At 46.0% G+C, this 23,021-nt stretch overlaps 1 protein-coding gene across 4 annotated transcripts in view; it reads left to right on the forward strand.

The window, feature by feature from the left end:
* The window catches only part of SACS (sacsin molecular chaperone), an 84,931-nt gene extending 62,888 nt beyond the window's left edge, over nucleotides 1-22,043 (forward strand). For 3 of the 4 annotated variants that reach the window (XM_061434961.1, XM_061434962.1, XM_061434963.1), the window contains 2 exons: nucleotides 1,899-1,925; nucleotides 5,611-22,043. In XM_061434961.1, coding sequence (XP_061290945.1) covers nucleotides 1,899-1,925; nucleotides 5,611-17,168 — 11,585 coding nt within the window. In that variant the 3' untranslated portion in view covers nucleotides 17,169-22,043. The remainder of the gene's footprint in view (nucleotides 1-1,898; nucleotides 1,926-5,610) is intronic. The other variant, XM_061434964.1, reaches the window with a different exon arrangement.
* The last annotated feature ends 978 nt before the right edge of the window (nucleotides 22,044-23,021 follow it).

The raw sequence follows: 23,021 nt of genomic DNA on the forward strand, positions 1-23,021 counted from the left end.
GGGCGCTCGAGATTCAACTACATGAAACGAAAGATTGCTTTCTTTCTTACAAGTGTAATGAAATGAGAATAAGGGTTGAGTGGAGCATGGCAGGCAGTCCCAGCCTACCAGCTGAATTTTATCCAGTTTGCATGATGCCATCAGGCAGGCTATTGACAACCTCTCCAGTGATATTTTAGTTTGGGCAGGCTTTCTCTGAAGATAAGCTGGTGTGCATAGAGTGTGTAGTTTAACATGACACCTGGCTAATGAGAAACACTGTTGTCATTCTGTCCATGGAGCTCCTCAGGGAGCTCAAAGTCCACGCTTTCCCTGCTGAGTCCTCATCTTGTGTCCATATCTGTCTCGCCTCTTGTGTGATCTTTCCTTGTGAGCACAGCACCATCACCACCCTTGTTCTCGTGTCTCTGGGCTCTGGGGATGGAATTTCTGCATCGCCCTTCTCCGGCTGTGCTGTGAGCCCCCAGGGCCTCCTCCCTGCTGTGCTCGTCTCATCTCATCACCGTCTGCTGATGGGTTCCAGTGTGTGTCCTGACTCTGGACAGGTCCGGTCTTGTTTGAGTGGCCTGCGGGGCTCCCGTGACTGGCCTCAAGAGACCAGAGTTCCCTTCATCCGAGAGAGCAGAGCCCTGTGAGGCTTGTCACCCCCGCGTGGCACAGTGCCCGCTTCAGGGTGGACACTTGGTAAAGTTTTCTTTTACATGAATTCAGGTTTTCGTGCATCTGTGTTTCTGCACACAGTGTCCCCTTTGCTTAAAATACTCTCCTGCACCCTGCCTGCAGGCTTCTGTTCATCTCTTTGCCTTCAACCCACAAGTCTCCTCCAGGGAGAGGCTCTCTGTGCTATCCCTGCCCCTGCACCCCCCCACGCCCCTGCCCCTGCAGGCCACACAGACCTGTGTCATTCAAGTCTGTCGCCACCCTTTTAATCTTTTCTGCCTGATCACAGCCCCGTTTTCCGGGGCCAGACAGACTAGGAAGCCACCCATTAGTCTCTTTCATGTTCCCAGTGCCAGGTTGATAGGCTGATGCTGAGCTTCCGTTGCTGGGCTGGGTGGGGTGGAGCTGCGGGGACGGGGATACAAGCAGGCAGATGCCTGTAGTGTGGCCGTGAGTCAGAATTTCTTTTCAAATGCATATCTTCTGTGTCTTATTTGTTCTCCACCTTAATCCTCCTCTGAGGGACAGAGACATTGAGGCTGAAAGCGCTTGAAGGACTTAGGACTATCTGGAGCTTCAGAGTTGGGGTGAAGATTCTGTTGTTTTGTTTTTTCTATCACAGGTCTAGGTTATTTCTGTATTAAGTTACTTGAGTAAATGGGTGACTCTTGGAAGTTAGAAGAGCAGGTAAATAGGTTTTGGAGGAAGTAGAAGAAAAGCAGTTGAATCAGACACATGGTAGGAATGCTTCATAATTTGGATTTAGTTTATATTGAAAGTGAAAGTTGCTCAGCTGTGTCCAACTCTTTGCAACCCCATGGACTATACAGTCCATGGAATTCTCCAGGCCAGAATACTGGAGTGGGTAGCCTTTCCCTTCTCCAGGAGATCTTCCCAACCCAGGGATTTAACCCAGGTCTCCCGCATTGCAGGTGGATTCTTTACTAGCTGAGCCATAAGGGAAGCCCAAGAAAACTGGAGTGGGTAGCCTATTCCTTCTCCAGCAGATCTTCCTGACCCAGGAATCGAACCTAGGTCAATTATATTGAAGTATATCCTTAAATCTTAAATGTATATTCTGCTATGTTTGGAGTTTGTTTATGGCTTTTCTTTTACATAATGATGTGTAAGATTCTGAAAACAGTGCTATCTTAAGATTCAGAATAATTGCTGTAGCCATTATGTGAAAACTGTGACAATTCCGGCTTTTTCTAAGAATGGATTTAATTATATTCTAGCACAACAACTTCTCTGGGGATACTCAGGTATGATGACTGACTAAGTGTTGTATTCATTTGCAGCCTGATGTTTTTGTTCATTTGATTCTTTGAATCCTGTTTTTTCATTTACCCCAGTAGCTAGAAGTTATATCAGTATTATTTTCTGGTGCTAACAATTAAAGGAGAGAGGAAACTATACTAGTAGAGTACATAGGTGGTTGTTACACATGCCACAATCAGGCCATGTTTCAGTTCATAGAACATTTAGTCTCAAATGAAACAATTATGCTGAGATTGGTGTTTAAGCTGTGGGATTTAATGGAAGGGTGAGAGTGTCCACACTTGTTATATGATGAGATTGAAATGGACAGAGGGACATCCATTCTAGGATCTCTGTCCGTGAAGTGTCAGTTATTGACTGTCTTTTTATAAAAAATTTTGATAGACTTGTATTGTTTTCCTCCAGTTTCTGTTTCCCTTGGAAAATCAGGATATGAGATTAGCTTTATAGAAACTGTTTTTATAGTAAACATTATAGTAAACATTTGGAGTCAGTCTATTCCTTGAAGCTAAAATTAATTTAGAAGCTAAGTCACTGTTATAGTGATAATTCATATAAGTATTAACCTTGTTTTCTAGCTTGTAGGAAAAGTGGCTGATCCCTCACAGCTACCGTGACTGTATTCCTACATCTTTAAGGAGCGGAAGGCAGAGTCTTGTTGTCAGCAGGCTGCATGGTTAGCCGCCTGCCCTGGGGCAGGGGATGCTCTGGGTGGCGTCTGCCACCGCCCGACTTGTCGTCTGTCTCCTGTTCAGGATGGAAGCGAGGGCCGCACTGCAGTGTCACTGCCGACTTCTTGAGAAGTCTGCTCGCAGTGCTGTTCTGAGCCAGCCTGGTGCCCTGTGGAGTAGAGGGAGGCTTCCCTGGGACCTCGCAGAGCTCTGGGAGCACCGGGCTGGCCACCGAGCTGCCCTCTCCATCCCTGTGTGCTGCTTTTCTGTCCTTTGTTTCCTTTTTCTTCCTTTGAAGATTTGACTGACAGATGGCCTACAGTTTAACTGGCACCTCATCTTATTTTCAAGTGGACTGTAGCATCCTGTTTCCATCCACATGGAAAATCTTCCTCAAAGTGAGGGCTGAACCATAGATTTAGCATGCTGACGGTTTTACCTTGAGCTGACCCACAGGAAAGCACAAACCACTCTGAGCAGAGTTGTTCCTGAATAGTTACAACTGATAAACACTCTCTCTCTAGGAACATGCCTGGCACGAAATACTTAACCTCTTTTGACAGTGCTGATAATTCGAAAGGCAGGGCCACAGAAGCACAAGTCATTCAATAAATGCTGTTGAACTATTTTATGGATACCAGTTGAGGTGCTTCACAATTTCAAGGGTGCCCCAATCCAGGGCATGGAGACATTTTTCTGTGTTAACATTTATACTTTAGGGAAAAAGCTGAAAGCTTAACTACAAAATAAACAGAAATCAGAACTCCAAGTCTAATTGACTTCTGTGCTTAGAATTGTCTCTTACTACATTTTCTCTCTCCTTTATTTTTTATGATTTGTTTCATCAGAGCATGACTGGCATTAATCGCATGTTACATGTGCTGTGTGCGTCAATCACATGTTACATGTGGTGTGTGCAATCACATTATGTGTGGTGTACACGTGAATCACATGTTACACGTGGCGCACACGGTCGCATGTTACATGTGGTGTGTGCGTATCATTGACATTTTATTTGCACATCGATACTAGACAGCTGTCCTGAAGGTAGGTATGTGGCTTATAGGCTGCTGAATTTCATGCAAGGTTATTGGACAGGATTTTCTGCAGAGTGCATGTTGGGTGGCAGTTATTAACATGGAACACAGTGTGCTGCACATTTGGTTTTTCTGTTTTTTGAGTGTTCTGAATTTTAATTTCTAACTCTTTTTTTGTATCTTTGATATTATATCCTTGCCTTGTGATTTGGATATTCTATTATAGATAATTCAGTAAGCATTTTTCAGAAAATTAAAAATGAATTAAAAAATAATATTTTAATGGGACTCACAGACCAAGGAGGCTGTGCTAGTCAGACTATAGACAAGATTTTGTGACTTCTTAAACACTACTGCCTGACTCAGCCTATGTCACATAGTGTAGAAACTGACAATAATTAGGACATGGGTATTGGTGTCTTCAACAGTTGCAGAAGTGTGTCCTTGCTTAAACTTCTGTGGCAGTAATTTTAAATGTCTTATTGTAACATGAGAGAGAATCTTCTTGGTAGAAGTTAAGGCCATCTCCCTGGTATGTGAGTCTGTGAAATAAGAGTGTCCTTCCCTGGTTAACAGATATTGATGGACAAAATTTCAAGGGGCTTGAGGTGTTCCCCTTTTTATATTTTTTTTCCAAAATTAGTCTTTCCAGAGTCTAGATATTATATGTATGCTAGGGAGAAAATGGAATGTTAGTTTGCATAAGATTGAATTTGAGATGCTTTTTATTTCCCTGTATAGGCAAATATATACCCACAGGTATATCATGTTATTTTAAAATTTTATTATCCCTGGTATTGTAGACAAATACACAGAAACACAAACTGTGCTTAGAAATAAAATGTTATCTTCTAGACCAGTGGCTGAAAATCAGCAAACATGTTTTTTCCCCAGAGAAAACCTTACTAGCTTCCTGGTTTATCAACCGTCCCAGGGTGCAGCTACCTGGTGGGGAAAGGATGCCATCACAGCTGGCCCCTGTGCCCTGTTGCTTATCCCTGAAGCATTGCTGCCAAGGCCAGAGTCCAGAAGAATGCCCTTTCCTGGGTGATAAGCACAAGTGAAACTCTGCCTCGGAGGGTCGTGGCTGTGCTCCCTGCCTGGACATGCACAGAGCATCTCAGAGCTGTAACCTCGGCCCCTTCGTCTCTCCAGTGAGCCCTCAAGTCCCAGAGAGGCCGTGCTAGCCCCCTCTTCTCAAATGTCCAGTCGTGGTAGACAGGAAGCTCCAGGCTCCTGGCGGCCTCAGTTCCTACAGCCTGGGTCAGCTAGGACAGGGACACCAGTCCCCATACTCTCACCTGGAGCCTCACTTTATCCTTTCAGCTGCTTGGCTCCTGGGAGCACCACAAAGAAAAATTCTTACAGGGCCTGCTTATAAATTATTCTTAAATAAAATGAGGCTTCTTTAAGCTTTATTTACATTTTCTTTGATGGTCTTATTTGTGATCAAATCACCACTAAAAATTATTTTCCATGTTGATTCCATTTGTGTGATACTATAGGGTAATTTTTAAAATGCATGTAAATGCATTCTATGTATTTATTTAAAATAAGCACTTTCCAGGGGCTTTCCTGGTGGTCCAGTGGCTGAGACTCGTGCTCCCAATGCAGGAGGCTTGGCTCAATCCCTGGCCGGGGAACTAGATCACACTTGCTACAAACTAAAGGTCCCACATGCTTCAGTGAAGACTGAAGATCCTGTGTGTCGCAGCCAACACCTGATGCAGCCAAATAAAATAAATAAAATTTATAAAAAAAATAAAGTAAGCACTTTCCAGAGAAAAATATTACTTCTCTAGGCTCTATCAGCACAATTATGCCAAATTGTTGCATTTTTACAGTGTGCTTAAAACTCTCAAAGTGACTTTCTAGGCCTATCCACTATGCAAGAATATGCAAGTTCAATGAGTGACAGCAGACTTGTATGTACTCATAGCATCTCTTTATGTGACTTGCAGGAAGACCCTGCACTCAGCTTCAGCTCCTTAATACAGATCGCTTTGCACGTCTTATCAAAGAAGTAATGAACACATTCTGGCCTGGCAGAGAGTTGATTGTCCAGTGGTACCCATGCGATGAAGACAGAAAGCACCCGTCTGTGTCATGGCTTAGGATGGTGTGGAAGCATCTCTACGTACATTTTTCAGAGGATCTGACTTTATTTGATGAGATGCCGCTCATCCCCAGGACCCCACTAGAAGAAGGGCAGACATGTGTGGAGCTCATCAGACTCAGGGCTCCTTCATTAGTCATTTTAGACAACGAGTCAGAAGCACAGCTTCCAGAATTTTTAGCGGATGTGGTACAGAAGCTTGGAGGGATTGTCCTTAAAAAATTAGATGCCTCCATACAGCACCCACTTATTAAAAAATATATCCACCTGCCCTCACCGAGTGCTGTGCTGCACATCATGGAGAAGATGCCTCTGCAGAAGCTGTGTAACCAGGTTGCATCGCTGCTTCCAACGCACAAAGACGCCCTGCGTAAGTTCTTAGCCAACTTGACTGAGAGCAGTGAGAAGGAGAAGAGAATAATTCAGGAGCTGACAATATTCAAGCGCATCAACCATTCATCCAGCCAGGGGCTGTCCTCCTACACCAGGCTGAAGGGCTGCAGGGTCCTGCACCCTGCGGCCACTCTCCCGGCTGGCCTGCGGCTCTCCATCTCAGTAGTGGACAGCAGCGATGAGGCCACCATCCGCCTGGCGAACTTGCTGAAGGTGGAGAAGGTCAGGACCACCAGCTGCTTGAAGCTCATCTTAAAAGACATAGAAAGTACATTTTACTCTCAAGAAGAGGTGACACACCTTGTGCTATGGGTCCTTGAGAACCTGTCCTCTCTCAAAAGTGAGAACCCAAATGTGCTTGATTGGTTAGCACCACTAAAATTTATTCAGCTCCCGCCAGGGCGGCTGGTGATGGCCAGTGAACTCTTCGATCCTGACATAGAGGTGTTGAAGGACCTCTTCTATGACGAAGAGGAAGCTTGTTTCCCACCTTCGGCCTTTACCTCCCCAGACATCCTTCACTCTTTAAGACAGATTGGCTTGAAAAATGAAGCCAGTCTCAAAGAGAAAGATGTTGTGCAAGTGGCTAAAAAAATTGAAGCCTTACAGGCCAGTTCTTGTCCAAATCAGGACACTCTCCTGAAGAAAGCCAGGACACTCTTACTGGTTTTAAATAAGAACCCTGCCCTGCTGCACTCATGTGAAGGGAAGGCGACCTTAAAGAAGATAAAATGGGTTCCAGCTTGCAAGGAAAGGCCCCCAAACTACCCAGGCTCCTTAGTCTGGAAGGGCGACCTCTGTGAGCTCTGTGCACCCCCTGACATGTGCGATGCAGCCCATGCCATCCTGGTTGGCTCGTCACTTCCCCTCGTGGAGAGCGTACATGTAAACTTGGAGAAAGCTTTAGGCATCCTCACAAAACCTGGTATCAACGCTGTCTTAAAGCACTTTAAGATCGTTGTGGATTGGTATACATCAAAGACCTTTAGTGATGAAGACTACTACCAATTCCAACATATTTTGCTTGAAATTTATGGATTCATGCATGATCATTTAAATGAAGGGAAAGATGCTTTCAGAGCCTTAAAATTTCCGTGGGTTTGGACTGGCAAAAAGTTCTGTCCTCTCGCCCAAGCTGTGATAAAACCATTCCATGATCTTGACCTTCAGCCTTATTTGCATAGTGTGCCTAAAACCATGGCAAAGTTCCACCAGCTGTTTAAGGCCTGTGGCTCAATAGAGGAGTTGACAGCAGATCATATTTCCATGGTCATTCAGAAGGTGTATCTCAAAAGTGACCAAGACCTCAGTGACCAGGAAAGCAAACAGAATCTTCATCTTATGTTGAACATTATCAGGTGGCTTTACAGCAATCAGATTCCAGCAAGCCCCAACACACCGGTTCCTATACATCATAGCAAGAACCCTTCCAAGCTCATCATGAAGCCAATTCATGAATGCTGCTACTGTGACATCAAAGTTGATGACCTGAATGACTTACTGGAAGATTCTGTGGAGCCTATCATTTTGGTGCATGAGGACATACCCATGAAAACCGCCGAGTGGCTGAAAGTCCCATGCCTCAGTACAAGACTAATCAACCCTGAGAACATGGGCTTTGAGCAGTCAGGACAACGAGAACCGCTGACGGTAAGGATCAAAAACATTCTGGAAGAGTACCCTTCGGTGTCAGATATCTTTAAAGAGCTTCTTCAAAATGCTGATGATGCAAATGCAACAGAATGCAGCTTCATGATTGACATGAGAAGAAACATGGACATCCGAGAGAATCTCCTGGACCCGGGGATGGCAGCGTGCCATGGGCCGGCTCTGTGGTCGTTCAACAACTCCCAGTTCTCGGATTCAGACTTCGTGAACATAACCAGGCTTGGGGAATCTCTGAAGAGGGCCGAAGTTGACAAGGTTGGGAAGTTTGGTCTTGGGTTCAACTCTGTGTACCACATCACTGACATCCCTGTCATTATGAGCCGAGAGTTCATGATAATGTTTGACCCGAACATCAACCACATTAGCAAGCACATTAAGGACAGGTCTAACCCTGGGATCAAAATTAACTGGAGCAAACAGCAGAAGAGACTCAGGAAGTTTCCTAATCAGTTCAAACCATTCATGAACGTGTTTGACTGTCAGTTGCCCCTGACGGTGGAGGCACCCTACAGTTATAGCGGGACTCTGTTCCGACTGTCCTTCAGAACCCAGCAGGAAGCCAAAGTGAGCGAGGTCAGCAGCACCTGCTACAACACAGCTGACATCTACTCTCTGGTGGATGAGTTTAGTCTCTGTGGACACAGACTCATCATTTTCACTCAGAATGTAACCTCCATGTACTTGAAGTACCTGAAGATTGAGGAGACCAATCCCAGCTTAGCACAGGACACAATAGTCATAAAAAAAAAACCATGCTCCACCAAAGCACTGACCGCACCTGTCATCAGTGTTCTAAAAGAAGCTGCTAAGCTCATGAAAACTTGTGGCACCAGTAACAAAAAGCTCCCCGCCGAGGCCCCCAAGTCATCTTGCATCCTGCAGATCACAGTGGAGGAATTTCACCATGTGTTCCGAAGGATTGCGGACTTACAGTCACCACTTTTCAGAGGTCCAGAAGATGACCCGGCTGCTCTCTTTGAAATGGCTAAGGCGGGCCAATCCAAAAAGCCGTCGGATGAGTTGCCCCAGAAAACTGTGGATTGTACCACATGGCTGATCTGTACCTGCATGGACACAGGGGAGGCACTCAGGTTCTCCCTGAGTGAGAGCGGGAGAAGGTTGGGCCTGGTCCCATGTGGGGCTGTGGCGGTTCTCCTTGCTGAAGTCCAGGACCAGAAGTGGGCCGTGCGGCCACAGGCTGGAGAAGTGTTCTGCTATTTACCCCTGCGGATAAAGACGGGATTGCCAGTTCACATCAATGGGTGCTTTGCTGTTACTTCAAACAGGAAAGAGATCTGGAAGACAGACACGAAGGGGCGCTGGAACACCACCTTTATGAGGCACGTGGTCGTGAAAGCATACTTGGAGGCTCTCAGCGTGCTGCGTGAGCTAGCTGCCAGCGGGGAGCTGACGGACTACACTTACCACACTGTATGGCCTGACCCCGACCTAGTGCATGATGACTTTTCTGTCATCTGCCAAGGGTTTTATGAAGACATCGCCCATGGGAAAGGGAAGGACTTGACGAGGGTCTTCTCCGACGGGTCCATGTGGGTCTCCATGAAGAACGTGAGATTTCTGGATGACTCCATACTTAAAAGAAGAGATGTTGGTCCAGCTGCCTTCAAGATATTTTTGAAATACCTCAAGAAGACAGGGTCGAAAAACCTTTGTGCTGTTGAACTTCCTTCTTCGGTAAAGCTAGGATTTGAAGAAGCTGGCTGCAAACAGATACTGTTGGAAAATACATTTTCAGAGAGACAGTTTTTTTCAGAAGTGTTTTTCCCAAATATTCAGGAAATTGAAGCAGAACTCAGAGATCCTTTAATGAATTTTGTCCTAAATGAGAAAGTTGATGAGTTCTCGGGGATCCTCCGCGTTACCCCATGTATCCCCTGCTCTTTGGAGGGGCATCCTTTGGTTTTACCATCAAGATTAATCCACCCTGAAGGACGCGTCGCTAAGTTATTTGATACTAAAGATGGACGATTTCCTTACGGTTCCACTCAGGACTATCTAAACCCTATTATTCTGATCAAACTAGTCCAGCTAGGTATGGCGAAGGATGATATTTTGTGGGACGACATGCTGGAGCGTGCAGAGTCAGTAGCTGAAATTAATAAAAGTGATCACGGCGCTGCTTGTCTACGAAGTAGCATCCTGTTAAGTCTTATTGATGAAAAACTGAAAATAAGGGATCCAAGAGCAAAGGATTTTGCTGCAACGTATCAAACAATCCCCTTCCTCCCATTTCTGACGAAGCCGGCAGGTTTCTCTTTGGACTGGAAAGGCAACAGCTTTAAGCCTGAAACCATGTTTGCAGCAACTGACCTCTATATAGCTGAGCACCAGGATATAGTCTGTCTTTTGCAACCAATTCTAAATGAAAATTCTCATTCCTTCAGAGGCTGTGGGTCTGTGCCCTTGGCGGTGAAGGAGTTTCTGGGTTTGCTCCGGAAACCCACAGTTGAGCTGGTTGTGAACCAGCTGAGAGAAGTTGCAAAGTCAGTTGATGATGGGATCACATTATATCAGGAGAACATCACCAACGCTTGCTACAAATACCTCCATGAGGCGATGATGCAGAATGACAGCACCAAGACGGCAGTCACTGAAAAGCTGAAAACCTTTAGCTTCATTCTAGTTGAGAATGCATATGTCAACTCAGAAAAGGTGGCTTTTCATTTAAATTTTGAAGCAGCCCCATACCTTTATCAGTTGCCTAATAAATATAAAAATAATTTCCGTGAACTTTTTGAAAGTGTGGGTGTGAGGCAGTCTTTCACTGTGGAAGATTTTGCCCTCGTTTTGGAATCCATAGCTCAAGAAAAAGAAACCAAACAAGTAACAGAAGAGAATTTTCAGCTCTGCCGGCGAATAATCAGTGAGGGGATATGGAGTCTCATTAGAGAAAAGAAACAAGAATTTTGTGAGAAAAATTATGGCCACATATTATTGCCAGATACTAACCTTAAGCTTCTCCCTGCGAAGTCTCTGTGCTATAATGACTGCCCCTGGATAAAAGTGAAGGACAGCACTGTCAAGTACTGTCATGCAGACATACCCAGGGAAGTAGCCGTGAAACTGGGTGCAGTGCCAAAGCGGCACAAAGCCCTGGAACGGTATGCATCCAACGTGTGCTTCACGACGCTGGGCTCGGAGTTTGGGCAGAAAGAAAAACTGACCAGCAGAATTAAGAGCATCCTCAATGCCTATCCTTCAGAAAAGGAAATGTTGAAAGAGCTGCTTCAGAACGCTGATGATGCAAAAGCCACGGAGATCTGCTTTGTGTTTGACCCCAGGCAGCACCCAGTGGACAGGATATTTGATGATAAGTGGGCACCCTTGCAGGGGCCAGCACTGTGTGTGTACAACAACCAGCCTTTCACGGAGGATGACGTCAGAGGGATCCAGAACCTGGGCAGAGGCACCAAGGAAGGGAACCCTTGTAAGACCGGGCAGTATGGGGTGGGGTTCAACTCCGTATATCACATCACAGACTGCCCCTCCTTCATCTCTGGCAATGACATCCTGTGCATTTTCGACCCTCATGCCAGGTATGCACCAGGGGCCACATCTGTCAGTCCTGGACGCATGTTCAGAGACCTGGATGCGGATTTTAGAACTCAGTTCTCGGACGTCCTGGATCTTTACCTGGGAACCCACTTCAAGCTGGACAACTGCACGATGTTCCGATTCCCTCTCCGTAACGCAGAGATGGCAAAGGTTTCGGAGATCTCATCAGTTCCATCATCTGATAGGATGGTCCAGAACCTCCTGGACAAGCTGCGGTCAGATGGGGCAGAGCTGTTAATGTTTCTTAACCACATGGAAAAAATCTCTATTTGTGAAATAGACAAAGCCACGGGTGCCCTGAACGTGCTGTATTCCGTGAAGGGCAACATCACTGACGGGGACCGGCTGAAGAGGAAGCAGTTTCACGCGTCTGTCATTGACAGTGTCACAAAGAAGAGGCAGCTCCCAGACATCCCAGTGCAGCAGGTCACCTACACCATGGACACTGAGGACTCTGAGGGGAGCCTCACCACCTGGCTCATCTGTAACAGGTCTGGCTTCTCTAGCATGGACAAGGTGTCCAAGAGCGTTGTGTCAGCACACAAGAACCAGGACATCACACTCTTCCCTCGCGGGGGTGTGGCTGCCTGCATCACCCACAACTACAAGAAGCCCCACAGGGTCTTCTGCTTCCTGCCACTCTCTTTAGAGACGGGGCTCCCATTCCACGTGAACGGCCACTTTGCACTGGACTCGGCCCGCAGGAACCTGTGGCGAGATGACAACGGGGTCGGCGTGCGCAGCGACTGGAACAGCAGCCTGATGACGGCACTCATTGCGCCTGCGTATGTGGAGCTGCTGGCCCAGCTGAAGAAGCGCTACTTCCCCGGCTCCGACCCAACGCTGTCGGTCCTGCAGAGCACGCCCATCCACGTTGTCAAGGACACGCTGAAGAAGTTCCTGTCATTCTTCCCCGTCAACAGGCTGGACCTCCAGCCAGACCTGTACTGTTTGGTGAAGGCGCTGTACAGCTGCATCCACGATGACATGAAGCGCCTCCTTCCAGTGGTGCGTGCTCCCAGCATCGACGGCTCCGACCTGCACTCCGCCGTCATCATCACCTGGGTCAACATGTCCACCTCAAATAAAACCAGGCCGTTCTTTGACAATCTACTGCAGGATGAGCTACAGCACCTTAAAAACGCAGATTATAACATCACCACACGCAAAACGGTCGCAGAAAACGTCTACAGGCTGAAACACCTGCTCTTGGAGATCGGCTTCAACCTGGTTTATAACTGTGATGAGACTGCTAACCTGTACCACTGCCTTGTGGACGCCAACATCCCTGTGAGCTACGTCACCCCTGCCGATGTCCGGGCTTTCTTAATGACCTTTTCCTCCCCCGACACCAACTGCCATATTGGGAAGCTGCCCTGTCGTCTCCAGCAGACCAACCTGAAGCTTTTCCACAGTTTAAAACTTTTAGTCGATTATTGTTTTAAGGACACAGAAGAAAGTGAGTTTGAAGTGGAAGGCCTGCCCCTTCTCATTACCCTGGACAGTGTTTTGCAAACTTTTGATGCAAAACGTCCCAAGTTTCTAACAACATACCATGAACTGATCCCATCCCGCAAAGACCTGTTCATGAACACACTGTACTTGAAGTACAGCAATATTTTACTGAACTGCAAAGTCGCAAAAGTGTTTGACATTTCCAGCTTTGCTGACCTGCTGCCCTCTGTGCTGCCCCGCGAGTACAAGACCAAGAGCTGCACCAAGTGGAAAGACAGCTTTGCCAGTGAGTCTTGGCTGAAGAATGCCTGGCATTTCATCAGCGAGTCCATGAACGTGAAGGAGGACCAAGAGGAAACAAAGCCAGCCTTTGATGCCGTCATGGACACCCTGAGAGACTGGGCCCTGCTCCCCGGAACAAAGTTCACTGTGTCGGCCAACCAGCTTGTGGTCCCTGAGGGGGACGTCCTGCTCCCGCTGAGCCTCATGCACATCGCTGTATTCCCAAACGCCCAGACTGATAAGGTTTTTCATGCCCTCATGAAAGCTGGCTGCATTCAGCTGGCTTTGAACAAAATCTGCTCCAAAGACAGTGCATTTGTCCCTCTGTTGTCCTCTCACACGGCCAACATAGAGAGCCCCACAAGCATTTTGAAGGCTGTGCATTACATGGTCCAAACCTCAACGTTTAGAACTGAAAAATTAGTGGAAAATGACTTTGAAGCACTTTTGATGTATTTCAACTGCAATTTGAATCACTTGATGTCTCAAGATGACATAAAAATTTTAAAGTCACTTCCATGCTACAAATCCATCAGTGGTCGCTACATGAGCATTGCAAAGTTTGGAACATGCTACGTGCTTACAAAAAGTATTCCCTCCGCTGAAGTGGAAAAATGGACGCAATCATCGTCCTCTGCATTTCTTGAAGAAAAAATACACCTGAAAGAACTGTATGAGCTTCTGGGTTGTGTACCTGTGGATGATCTTGAGGTATATTTGAAACACCTCTTACCAAAAATTGAAAATCTCTCTTACGATGCAAAACTAGAGCATTTGATTTATCTCAAGAATAGACTGTCGAATGTTGAGGAGCTGTCTGAGATCAAGGAACAACTTTTTGAAAAGCTGGAAGGCTTATTGATAATCCACGATGCTAACAACCGACTAAAGCAAGCAAAGCATTTCTATGACAGAACTGTAAGAGTTTTTGAAGTTATGCTTCCTGAAAAATTGTTCATCCCAAAGGACTTCTTTAAAAAACTGGAACAACTTATAAAACCCAAAAATCAAGTTGCATTTATGACCTCTTGGGTAGAATTCCTAAGAAACATTGGACTGAAACACATCCTTTCTCAGCAGCAGTTGTTGCAGTTTGCTAAGGAGATCAGTGTGCGAGCTAATACAGAAAACTGGTCTAAGGAAACGCTGCAGAACACGGTCGACATCCTTCTCCATCACATATTCCAGGAACGAACGGATCTGTTCGTGGGGGACTTCCTGAAAGAACTGTCTCTGATCCCCTTCTTGTGTCCAGAGCGGGCTCCCGCAGAGTTCATCCGATTTCACCCTCAATATCAGGAGGTGAACGGGACGCTCCCCCTCATCAGGTTCAGCGGTGCCCAGGTGAACCCGAAGTTCAAGCAGTGCGATGTGCTGCAGCTGCTGTGGACGTCCTGCCCCATCCTCCCAGAGAAGGCCACGCCCCTGAGCATCAGGGAGCAAGCAGGGAGTGACCTCGGCCCCCAGGAGCAGCTGGAGCAGGTTCTGAGCCTGCTGAACGTGAACCTTGACCCCCCCGTGGACAAGGTCATCAACAACTGCAGGAATGTGTGCAACATCACGACACTGGATGAAGATATGGTCAGGACTAGAGCCAAGGTCCTGAGGAGCATATACGAGTTCCTCAGCGCCGAGAAGAGGGAGTTCCGTTTCCAGCTGCGGGGTGTTGCTTTTGTGATGGTGGAAGATGGCTGGAAGCTCCTGAAGCCGGAGGAGGTGGTGATCAACCTGGAGTACGAGTCCGATTTCAAGCCGTATCTGTACAAGCTGCCCTTAGAGCTGGGCACCTTCCACCAGCTGTTCAAACATTTGGGTACTGAGGACGTCATCTCCACCAAGCAGTATGTGGAGGTGCTGAGCCGCATCTTCAAGAACTCCGAAGGGAAGCAGCTGGACCCGAACGAGATGCGCACTGTCAAGAGGGTTGTTTCTGGCCTGTTCAGGAGTCTGCAGAACGACTCCGTCAAGGTACGGGGCGACCTGGAGAACATCCGGGACCTCGCACTCTACCTGCCAAGCCAGGATGGCCGGCTGGTCAGGTCGAGCATCCTGGTGTTCGATGACGCCCCACACTACAAGAGCCGGATCCAGGGCAGCATCGGGGTGCAGATGCTGGTGGACCTCAGCCAGTGTTACTTGGGGAAGGACCACGGCTTCCACACCAAGCTCATCATGCTCTTCCCCCAGAAACTGCGTCCGCGCCTGCTGAGCAGCATCCTGGAGGAGCAGCTGGACGAGGAGACCCCCAGGGTGTGCCAGTTCGGGGCACTGTGCTCACTCCAAGGCCGGCTGCAGCTCCTGCTGTCCTCTGAGCAGTTCATCGCGGGCCTCGTCAGGATCATGAAGCATGAGAATGACAATGCCTTCCTGGCCAATGAGGAGAAGGCCATCCGCCTCTGCAAGGCCCTCCGGGAAGGGCTGAAGGTGTCCTGCTTCGAGAAGCTTCAGACCACACTACGGGTGAAAGGCTTCAACCCCATCCCCCAGAGCAGGAGCGAGACCTTTGCTTTCCTGAAGCGGTTTGGGAATGCCGTCATCCTGCTGTACATACAACACTCAGACAGTAAGGACATCAACTTCCTGCTGGCCTTGGCCATGACGCTGAAGTCGGCGACCGACAACCTGATCTCCGACACATCCTACCTAATTGCTATGCTGGGATGCAACGACATTTACAGGATCAGTGAGAAGCTTGACAGCCTAGGCGTGAAGTACGACTCTTCAGAACCATCAAAACTTGAACTGCCAATGCCTGGCACGCCAATACCTGCTGAGATTCATTACACCCTGCTCATGGACCCCATGAATGTCTTTTACCCGGGAGAGTATGTTGGGTACCTTGTCGATGCCGAAGGCGGGGACATCTACGGGTCGTACCAGCCGACGTACACGTATGCCATCATCGTACAAGAGGTCGAAAGAGAAGACGCCGACAACTCGAGCTTCCTAGGAAAGATTTATCAGATTGACATTGGCTACAGTGAATACAAAATCGTTAGCTCTCTGGATCTGTACAAGTTCTCACGGCCAGAGGAGAGCTCCCAGAGCAGAGACAGTGCCCCTTCCACCCCTACCAGCCCCACGGAGTTCCTGGCCCCCGGTCTTCGAAGCGTCCCACCCCTCTTCCCTGGGAGAGAGGGCCTCAAGACCCCATCTTCCAAGCATCATTCCCCCAAAAAGCTCAAGGCTACTTCTCTCCCAGAAATTCTAAAGGAGGTGACGTCTGTGGTGGAGCAAGCCTGGAAGCTTCCTGAGTCGGAGAGGAAGAAGATTATCAGGCGGTTGTACCTGAAATGGCACCCTGACAAAAACCCAGAGGACCACGACATGGCTAATGAGGTTTTCAAGCATCTGCAGAATGAGATTAACAGGTTAGAGAAACAGGCTTTTCTTGATCAAAATGCAGACAGAGCCTCGAGGCGGACGTTTCCCACCTCGGCTACCCGGTTCCAGTCAGAGAAGTTCTCCTTCCAGAGATTTTACACATCGTGGAACCAGGAGGCCACGAGCCACAAATCTGAGAGGCAGCAGCAAAATAAAGAGAAAGGCCCGCCACCGGCTGGGCAGACGTACTCCCAGAGGTTCTTTGTGCCCCCTACTTTCAAGACGGTCGGCAACCCGGTGGAGGCGCGCAGGTGGCTGCGCCAGGCCAGGGCCAACTTCTCGGCTGCCAGGAATGACCTGCACAAGAATGCCAACGAGTGGGTGTGCTTCAAATGCTTCCTGTCTGCCAAGCTGGCTCTCATAGCGGCCGACTACGCTGTGCGGGGCAAATCTGACAAGGATGTGAAGCCAACGGCCCTGGCGCAGAAGATCGAGGAGTACAGCCAGCAGCTGGAGGGCCTGACCAACGACGTCCACACCCTGGAGGCCTACGGTGTGGACAGCTTGAAGACCAGGTACCCTGACCTGCTGCCCTTCCCGCAGATCCCCAATGACAGGTTCACGTCTGAGGTTGCCATGAGGGTGATGGAATGTACTGCCTGTATCATCATAAAACTTGAAAACTTCATACAACAGAAAGTGTGAGGCAACACCAGGAGAGAAGCAGGGAGCTATGTCCTGGACATGTCGTAGCACAGATATGACTCACTGTCCTTCCTTAAGCCCCATTGCCAGCATTCAGGGATGGTGAAGCACATTGGGGGTTGATCAGGTAGAATCTCAACCTTCTTACTAATGTGGATGTCCACAGGGAACCTTGACCTGAGAGAGTAGTGTTTTGAGGCTGGTGGTGAACTTGAAATCGCTGGATGCGGCTGGCTGGCTGGCCAGCACCTCTGTGAACTGCACTTTACACACCAAAGCTCAGCGGTCTGTTAGAGTCTCTGTGTCTCTGGTTGGTGGTGGGGGGCGGGGGGAGTTAGTTTTATGTTTTTAATGTATGCAGTATTTTTGAAGGAGCTAATGAAACACTGGACATATCATTGGTTGAAACAAATTAGGGGGATTAGGTCTGTGGAACTTTATTGTTTCTTTAAGCAGATCCTCTTGGGTGCATTATCAGCTGGATCTGATTATGAGCCTGTTGCAGTTTTACATACTAGATACTTAGCACATGTGTAACGTGGTACAGTATTTTATCCTGAATACTACTTGATTGAGACTCTGCAGACAGCCCCCACTAGGGTGCCCTGAGTGCCCTTCACATCCTTTTCCTGGAGGTCCTCCTCCCTGGGCTTGCAGGCATCCCAGATCACGAAGGTGGCACACGGGAGACCTGGTGGTGGCCCCTGTTCTCGCTGGATGTGAATATTGCTTCTGAGAACCGCTTGCCAAAGCCATGCCTGTCACCTGTGAGGGCATTTGCTTGATGTTTGTTTGTACACGTTTCCCACAAACGCCCTAATTTATATGGTGTGGTTGGACAGGATGTGATCTTTCACTGTCTAAAGGTGCTGCACTCAACATTTTTTGTCCTTCAACATGGCACTTAGTGGAGTTTTTTTTTCTTGGGATTTCACTCTGAAGACATTGAAAAATTGTAAAATCATGTGAAAATATCCAGTAGGTTATAAAAGAGGAATTATCAGCTTGTGTCTTCCCCATGAATAATTCAGAACTGATGTTTAATTTTTATCGTTTGAATGTCCTATGAACGTTATATCCCTTGCAGAATATAAAAGATGATAATTAGTTTATTTAAGTGTGCTGGCTGTAAATGATGTGCAGTATAATATTTTATGCAATTAAGGGCTTATGGGACACATTACCACTTTTTTTACTTGTACTGGTCATAAGGAATGTTTGCACCTCCACTATTGTATTGCTTCTGGATGTGAGCCATGTGATGATTTCTGCTATTATATTAAGTGCCACAATTTTAATAAAGCAAATGTACATATGAAGTCATTGTAACTGGTATTTCTTGAGAAAAAGTTCCTTGAAAATCAAACTTAGTATCTTCCTGTATTAAGGTTTGACATGCTGTGTATATGTGTGTTTATTGGAAATACTAGGATAGAACTTTCATATATATTTTATACTGGAATTTTAAGGGGTTTCTTTTTATGATTGAGTATAAAGTACTTGGTATATACTCAGTTTATTAGGTGCTTGTTGATTTTGTTAAGAGTTGATTTTATTTCACCTTTTTAGGGAATGCGATTAGTTGACATTTATAATTTTTGTTGTTGTTCAGTTGCTAAATTGTATCTGACTCCTTGCAACCCCCCCATGGACTGCAGCATGCCAGGCTTCCCTGGCCTCCCCTATCTCCTGGAATTGGCTCAAATTCATGTCCATTGAATCATGATGCTGTCTAACCATCTCATCTTCTGTCGCCCCCTACTCCTTTTGCCTTCAATATTTTCCAGCATCAGGGTCTTTTCCAATGAGTTGACTCTTTGCATCAGGTGGCCAAAGTATTGGAACTTCAACATATGTGATTACACATATGTATTTGGAAATATATGAAATAGAATTATTCTGTAGTAGAGGCTGGATGGATGCCGACCTTGCTTCAGGGAAGGGCTGTGCGCTGGGGCTGGTTCACACCTGAGCCCTAACAGGTGGGTGATGTTCCTCTTATACCTGAGGCACAAGTTTTCAAACCCTACACAACAAACTTGGGGTTCTCTGTCCCAGGGACCCCCAAATTCTGGGTCTCCAGCTATTTGGGACTTTTAAGTTATTGCTACTTTAAAACTCAGATTCAACACTTGCAATGTATTTTATTGCTTTCGGATATTAAAATGTACACAGAAAATTTTGGCCTTTGTGATACTTGATGGAGTTTTGTGTTTTTTCTAGACTTCCTTTAACAGAAAAATTATAGGTCTGCAGTCCTTTCCATGAAGCCCTTGCATACAAATGTATTTCAGAATTTGGATTTTAGAAAGTTAATACCACTGTGTATAAACTGGGTTTAATGAGGCTTTTCCATTGGGGGTGGGGGTTGGGCCACTCCCTTTAATCAAACACAGTGAAACCATGAACACCCACCCACCCTAAACTACACAGACCTGAGAAACAGCCTTATCTAAACTTAGATCAGGTTTTGCTGCCCAGAGTTTACAGCAGGTGGATTTGGGAAGTTTTCATTATTTGAAACTTAGATTTTGAAGTTCAGGGTAAGGAATTTTGGACCCGAACTATTTTTTTTTTATTATTATTATTTTACGCCTTTTACCCTATTTTGCTTTTCTTATTAAAAGGAAACTGGAGACTGCCAACCGGTGTGTGAGCAGCTGCTCCCGGGGAGGGGGTTGGAACAGGCCTTCTGCCCATGGAGATGGGCTCTGTGCTGTCCTGTGGGCAGGAGGCCCAAGTGGTCTGCAGCCACCAGCGGGGAACAGGTGAAGGCCCGAGAATGATGCTGGGAAGACGTTCACGTAGCGTTTAGTCAAATAAAGAGAAGTAGTTGACAGGTTAGCTTTGGGGACCAGTGGGTATCCTTCCATCAGTGCCAGTTGACATCCTGTGTCCTTCAGCGTTTTGTCGACCTCAAGGATAAGAGAGTAGAGAATGGCAAGTAGATAAGACTTAGCTAGTCATATATTGCTCAGGGTTCCACCAGAGCCTGGAGCCAGTGGGAGACATGCGGACACCACGTGGGAAGAGGTCTCCTTCCAGGAGTTGACCAGCCATTGGGGCCAGAGTCCATGCCCGCAGGATGCCTGCCCATGGGCAGGAGCTGGAGCTTCCTAACTGCGGGTGGAGTTTCCTAAATCCCTGACTTCTAAAGCTTCTCCACTGATCTCGTTTTGCCACATTTGGTCTAAAGTGTCATCAGTCCTCCATTGGTTAGGAAGCTAGTTCCAGGCCTGTGCTGTCAAGGCATGGGAGAGCCTGGGGGGACATGGATACCAGAGCCAACGTGCGTTACATTTTATTTAAAAAGAGGAACCACGTGCTTAAAATCTCTGCTTCTTTCTCTTGTGTTTGTTAAGGCCCTGGATACAAAGCCCAGGACAAAAACTGAAGCTGCACTGACTATTCAGCTCAAAATTCACTTTCTACTCCGTGCCCTTTTTACCCTCTTATTCCACCTGCTTGTTTATGCCCGACCCAAAGTTCACTTGGTTTTCAAACCACAGCCAGTGTGCAGTGGCAGTTACAGAGAAGACTGAAGCCCAGTGAGCCGTGATGTGTTAGATCAGGGAATGGTGGGGACAAACAGTGCAAGCAACCGAGCCTCGCTGGCTCCATGCCAGGGATGGCTCTGCTCTTCAGAAGAGCTCCCACCCTGTCCCCCACGGGCAGAGACTGACCTGGGGGGTGCCCGAGGGGGGAACCTGAGCCCTGTAGGAGCTGCGGAGCCTGGGAGGGGTTGAGAGGTTCACGTTTGCTCCACTGAAAGGTCTTAGCAAGTCTAGTTTGCTGCAAATCTAACTTTACTATTAAAGCTGACATTTTGATCTTCATTATTTGACTTGTGTCTGCTTCTCAGTCGGTTCGGAAATTGGAAAAGAAATAAAGACTGTTTTTCAAGGTCCCTAAAGTATCAACCGATAGTCAGTGGTCGCAGCCACTTGGTGTGTAGTGCTCTCTGGGTATGTGCCTCGTTGTGGGTGCTCCTAGCATGGCCTCGCCCCTTCGGTGGAGATTTCAACTACACTGTATAATGTACTTAACACGGTAGGTTTATGCAGTACAGTCTAGAATACAGCCCATCTGAAAGTCTGTGTGGTAACCAAGGAGAAATTCCTCATCACTCTGGAGAATGCAGCTAGAAACAAAAGTTTGGATTTACACCTTTTATTTATTTATTTATTTTTTATTTTTAATAATTTTATATGATAAATTTTTTTTTAAATTGAAATATAGTTGATTTACAGTGTTGTGTTAATTTCTGCTATACAGCAATGTGGTTTCATTTTACATATATATGTATATACACATTCTTTTTTTTCATATTCTTTTCCATTATGGATTATCATAGGATACTGAATTTAGTTCTCTGTGTTATATATTAGGGTGCTGTTGTTTATCCATTCCACATATTTAATAATTTATACCTGCTAACTCCAACCTCCCACTCCAACCCTTCCCCAATCCCCCTCTGCCTTAGCAAAAAGTCTGTTCTCCATGTCCATGAGAGTCTGCTTCTGTTTCACAGATAGGTTTGGTTGTGTCATATTTTAGATTCCACATATAAGTGATATCACATGGTATTTGTCTATTTCTGAGTTACTGCACTTAGTATTATAATCTCTAGTTGCATCTAGATTGCTGTGAATGGCATTATTTCACTCTTTTTTATGGCTTTTTATGGCTGAGTAGTATTCCATTTTTTGATTGCACTGTTTGGTTTTTTGTTATTGAGTTGTATGAATTGTTTGTATATTTTTGAAATTAAGCCCTTGTTGGTTGTATCATTTGTAAATATTTTCTGCCAGTCCATAGGTTGCCTTCTCATTTTGTTTATGGTTTCCATTGTTGAATAAAAGCTTGTAAATTTCATTAGGTCCCATTTGTTTTTGCTTTTATTTTTGATTGCCTTGGAAGATTAACCTAAGAAAACATTGGTACAATTTATGTCAGAGAATGTTTTGCCTGTAATCTCTTCTAGGAGTTTTATGATGTCATGTCTTATGTTTACTTATTTATTTTTTTCTGTTTACAGTTTTTTATTTTTTATTTTTTTTAAATTTTATTTTATTTTTAAACTTTACAATATTGTATTAGTTTTGCCAAATATCAAAATGAATCCACCACAGGTATACCTGTGTTCCCCATCCTGAACCCTCCTCCCTCCTCCCTCCCCATACCTTCCCTCTGGGTTGTCCAGCGCACCAGCCCCAAGCATCCAGTATCATGCATCGAACCTGGACTGGCGACTCATTTCATACATGATATTATACATGTTTCAACGCCATTCTCCCAAATCTCCCCACCCTCTCCCTCTCCCACGGAGTCCATAAGACTGATCTATACATTTAAAATGTTCATTCCCCGTCCTTTGATTCTTTTTTTTTTTGACTTTGCTTTATCATCGACATGATTTTTTTGGACATGTACACACATTCTATGAGAACCCATCTACATCAATTGGGTTGGAAGACTTTTTTTCCTGCACAAACATGGTATAAGAGAGTAAATATGACACAAAAATGACAACACTACTATGACAACAGGAGTGTCACAGCAAGAAAGCAGACATTAATTCTAAAAATCAGGACTTAACTAAATGGAAAAGGCAAATACTTATTTAAATAATCTAAGTCCCCACCCTCCCAATACCCTGAAACTAGGAGTGTTATATTCAGAGTTGAGTTTGCTCTTAACTGATTAGGACACACTGTATTTTTAAAATTTTAATTTGTATTTTATTTTGTATTAATAATTTCAAATGTTTATAATACCAGTAATTTAAATATTAAGAAACTGTTAGGAATGGGTTGCATTGTTAACACCTTGTTAAGACAGCATTAGAAATAA

Source organism: Bos javanicus, chromosome 12 (genome assembly GCF_032452875.1).
Source record: "Bos javanicus breed banteng chromosome 12, ARS-OSU_banteng_1.0, whole genome shotgun sequence".
NCBI lineage: Eukaryota > Metazoa > Chordata > Mammalia > Artiodactyla > Bovidae > Bos > Bos javanicus.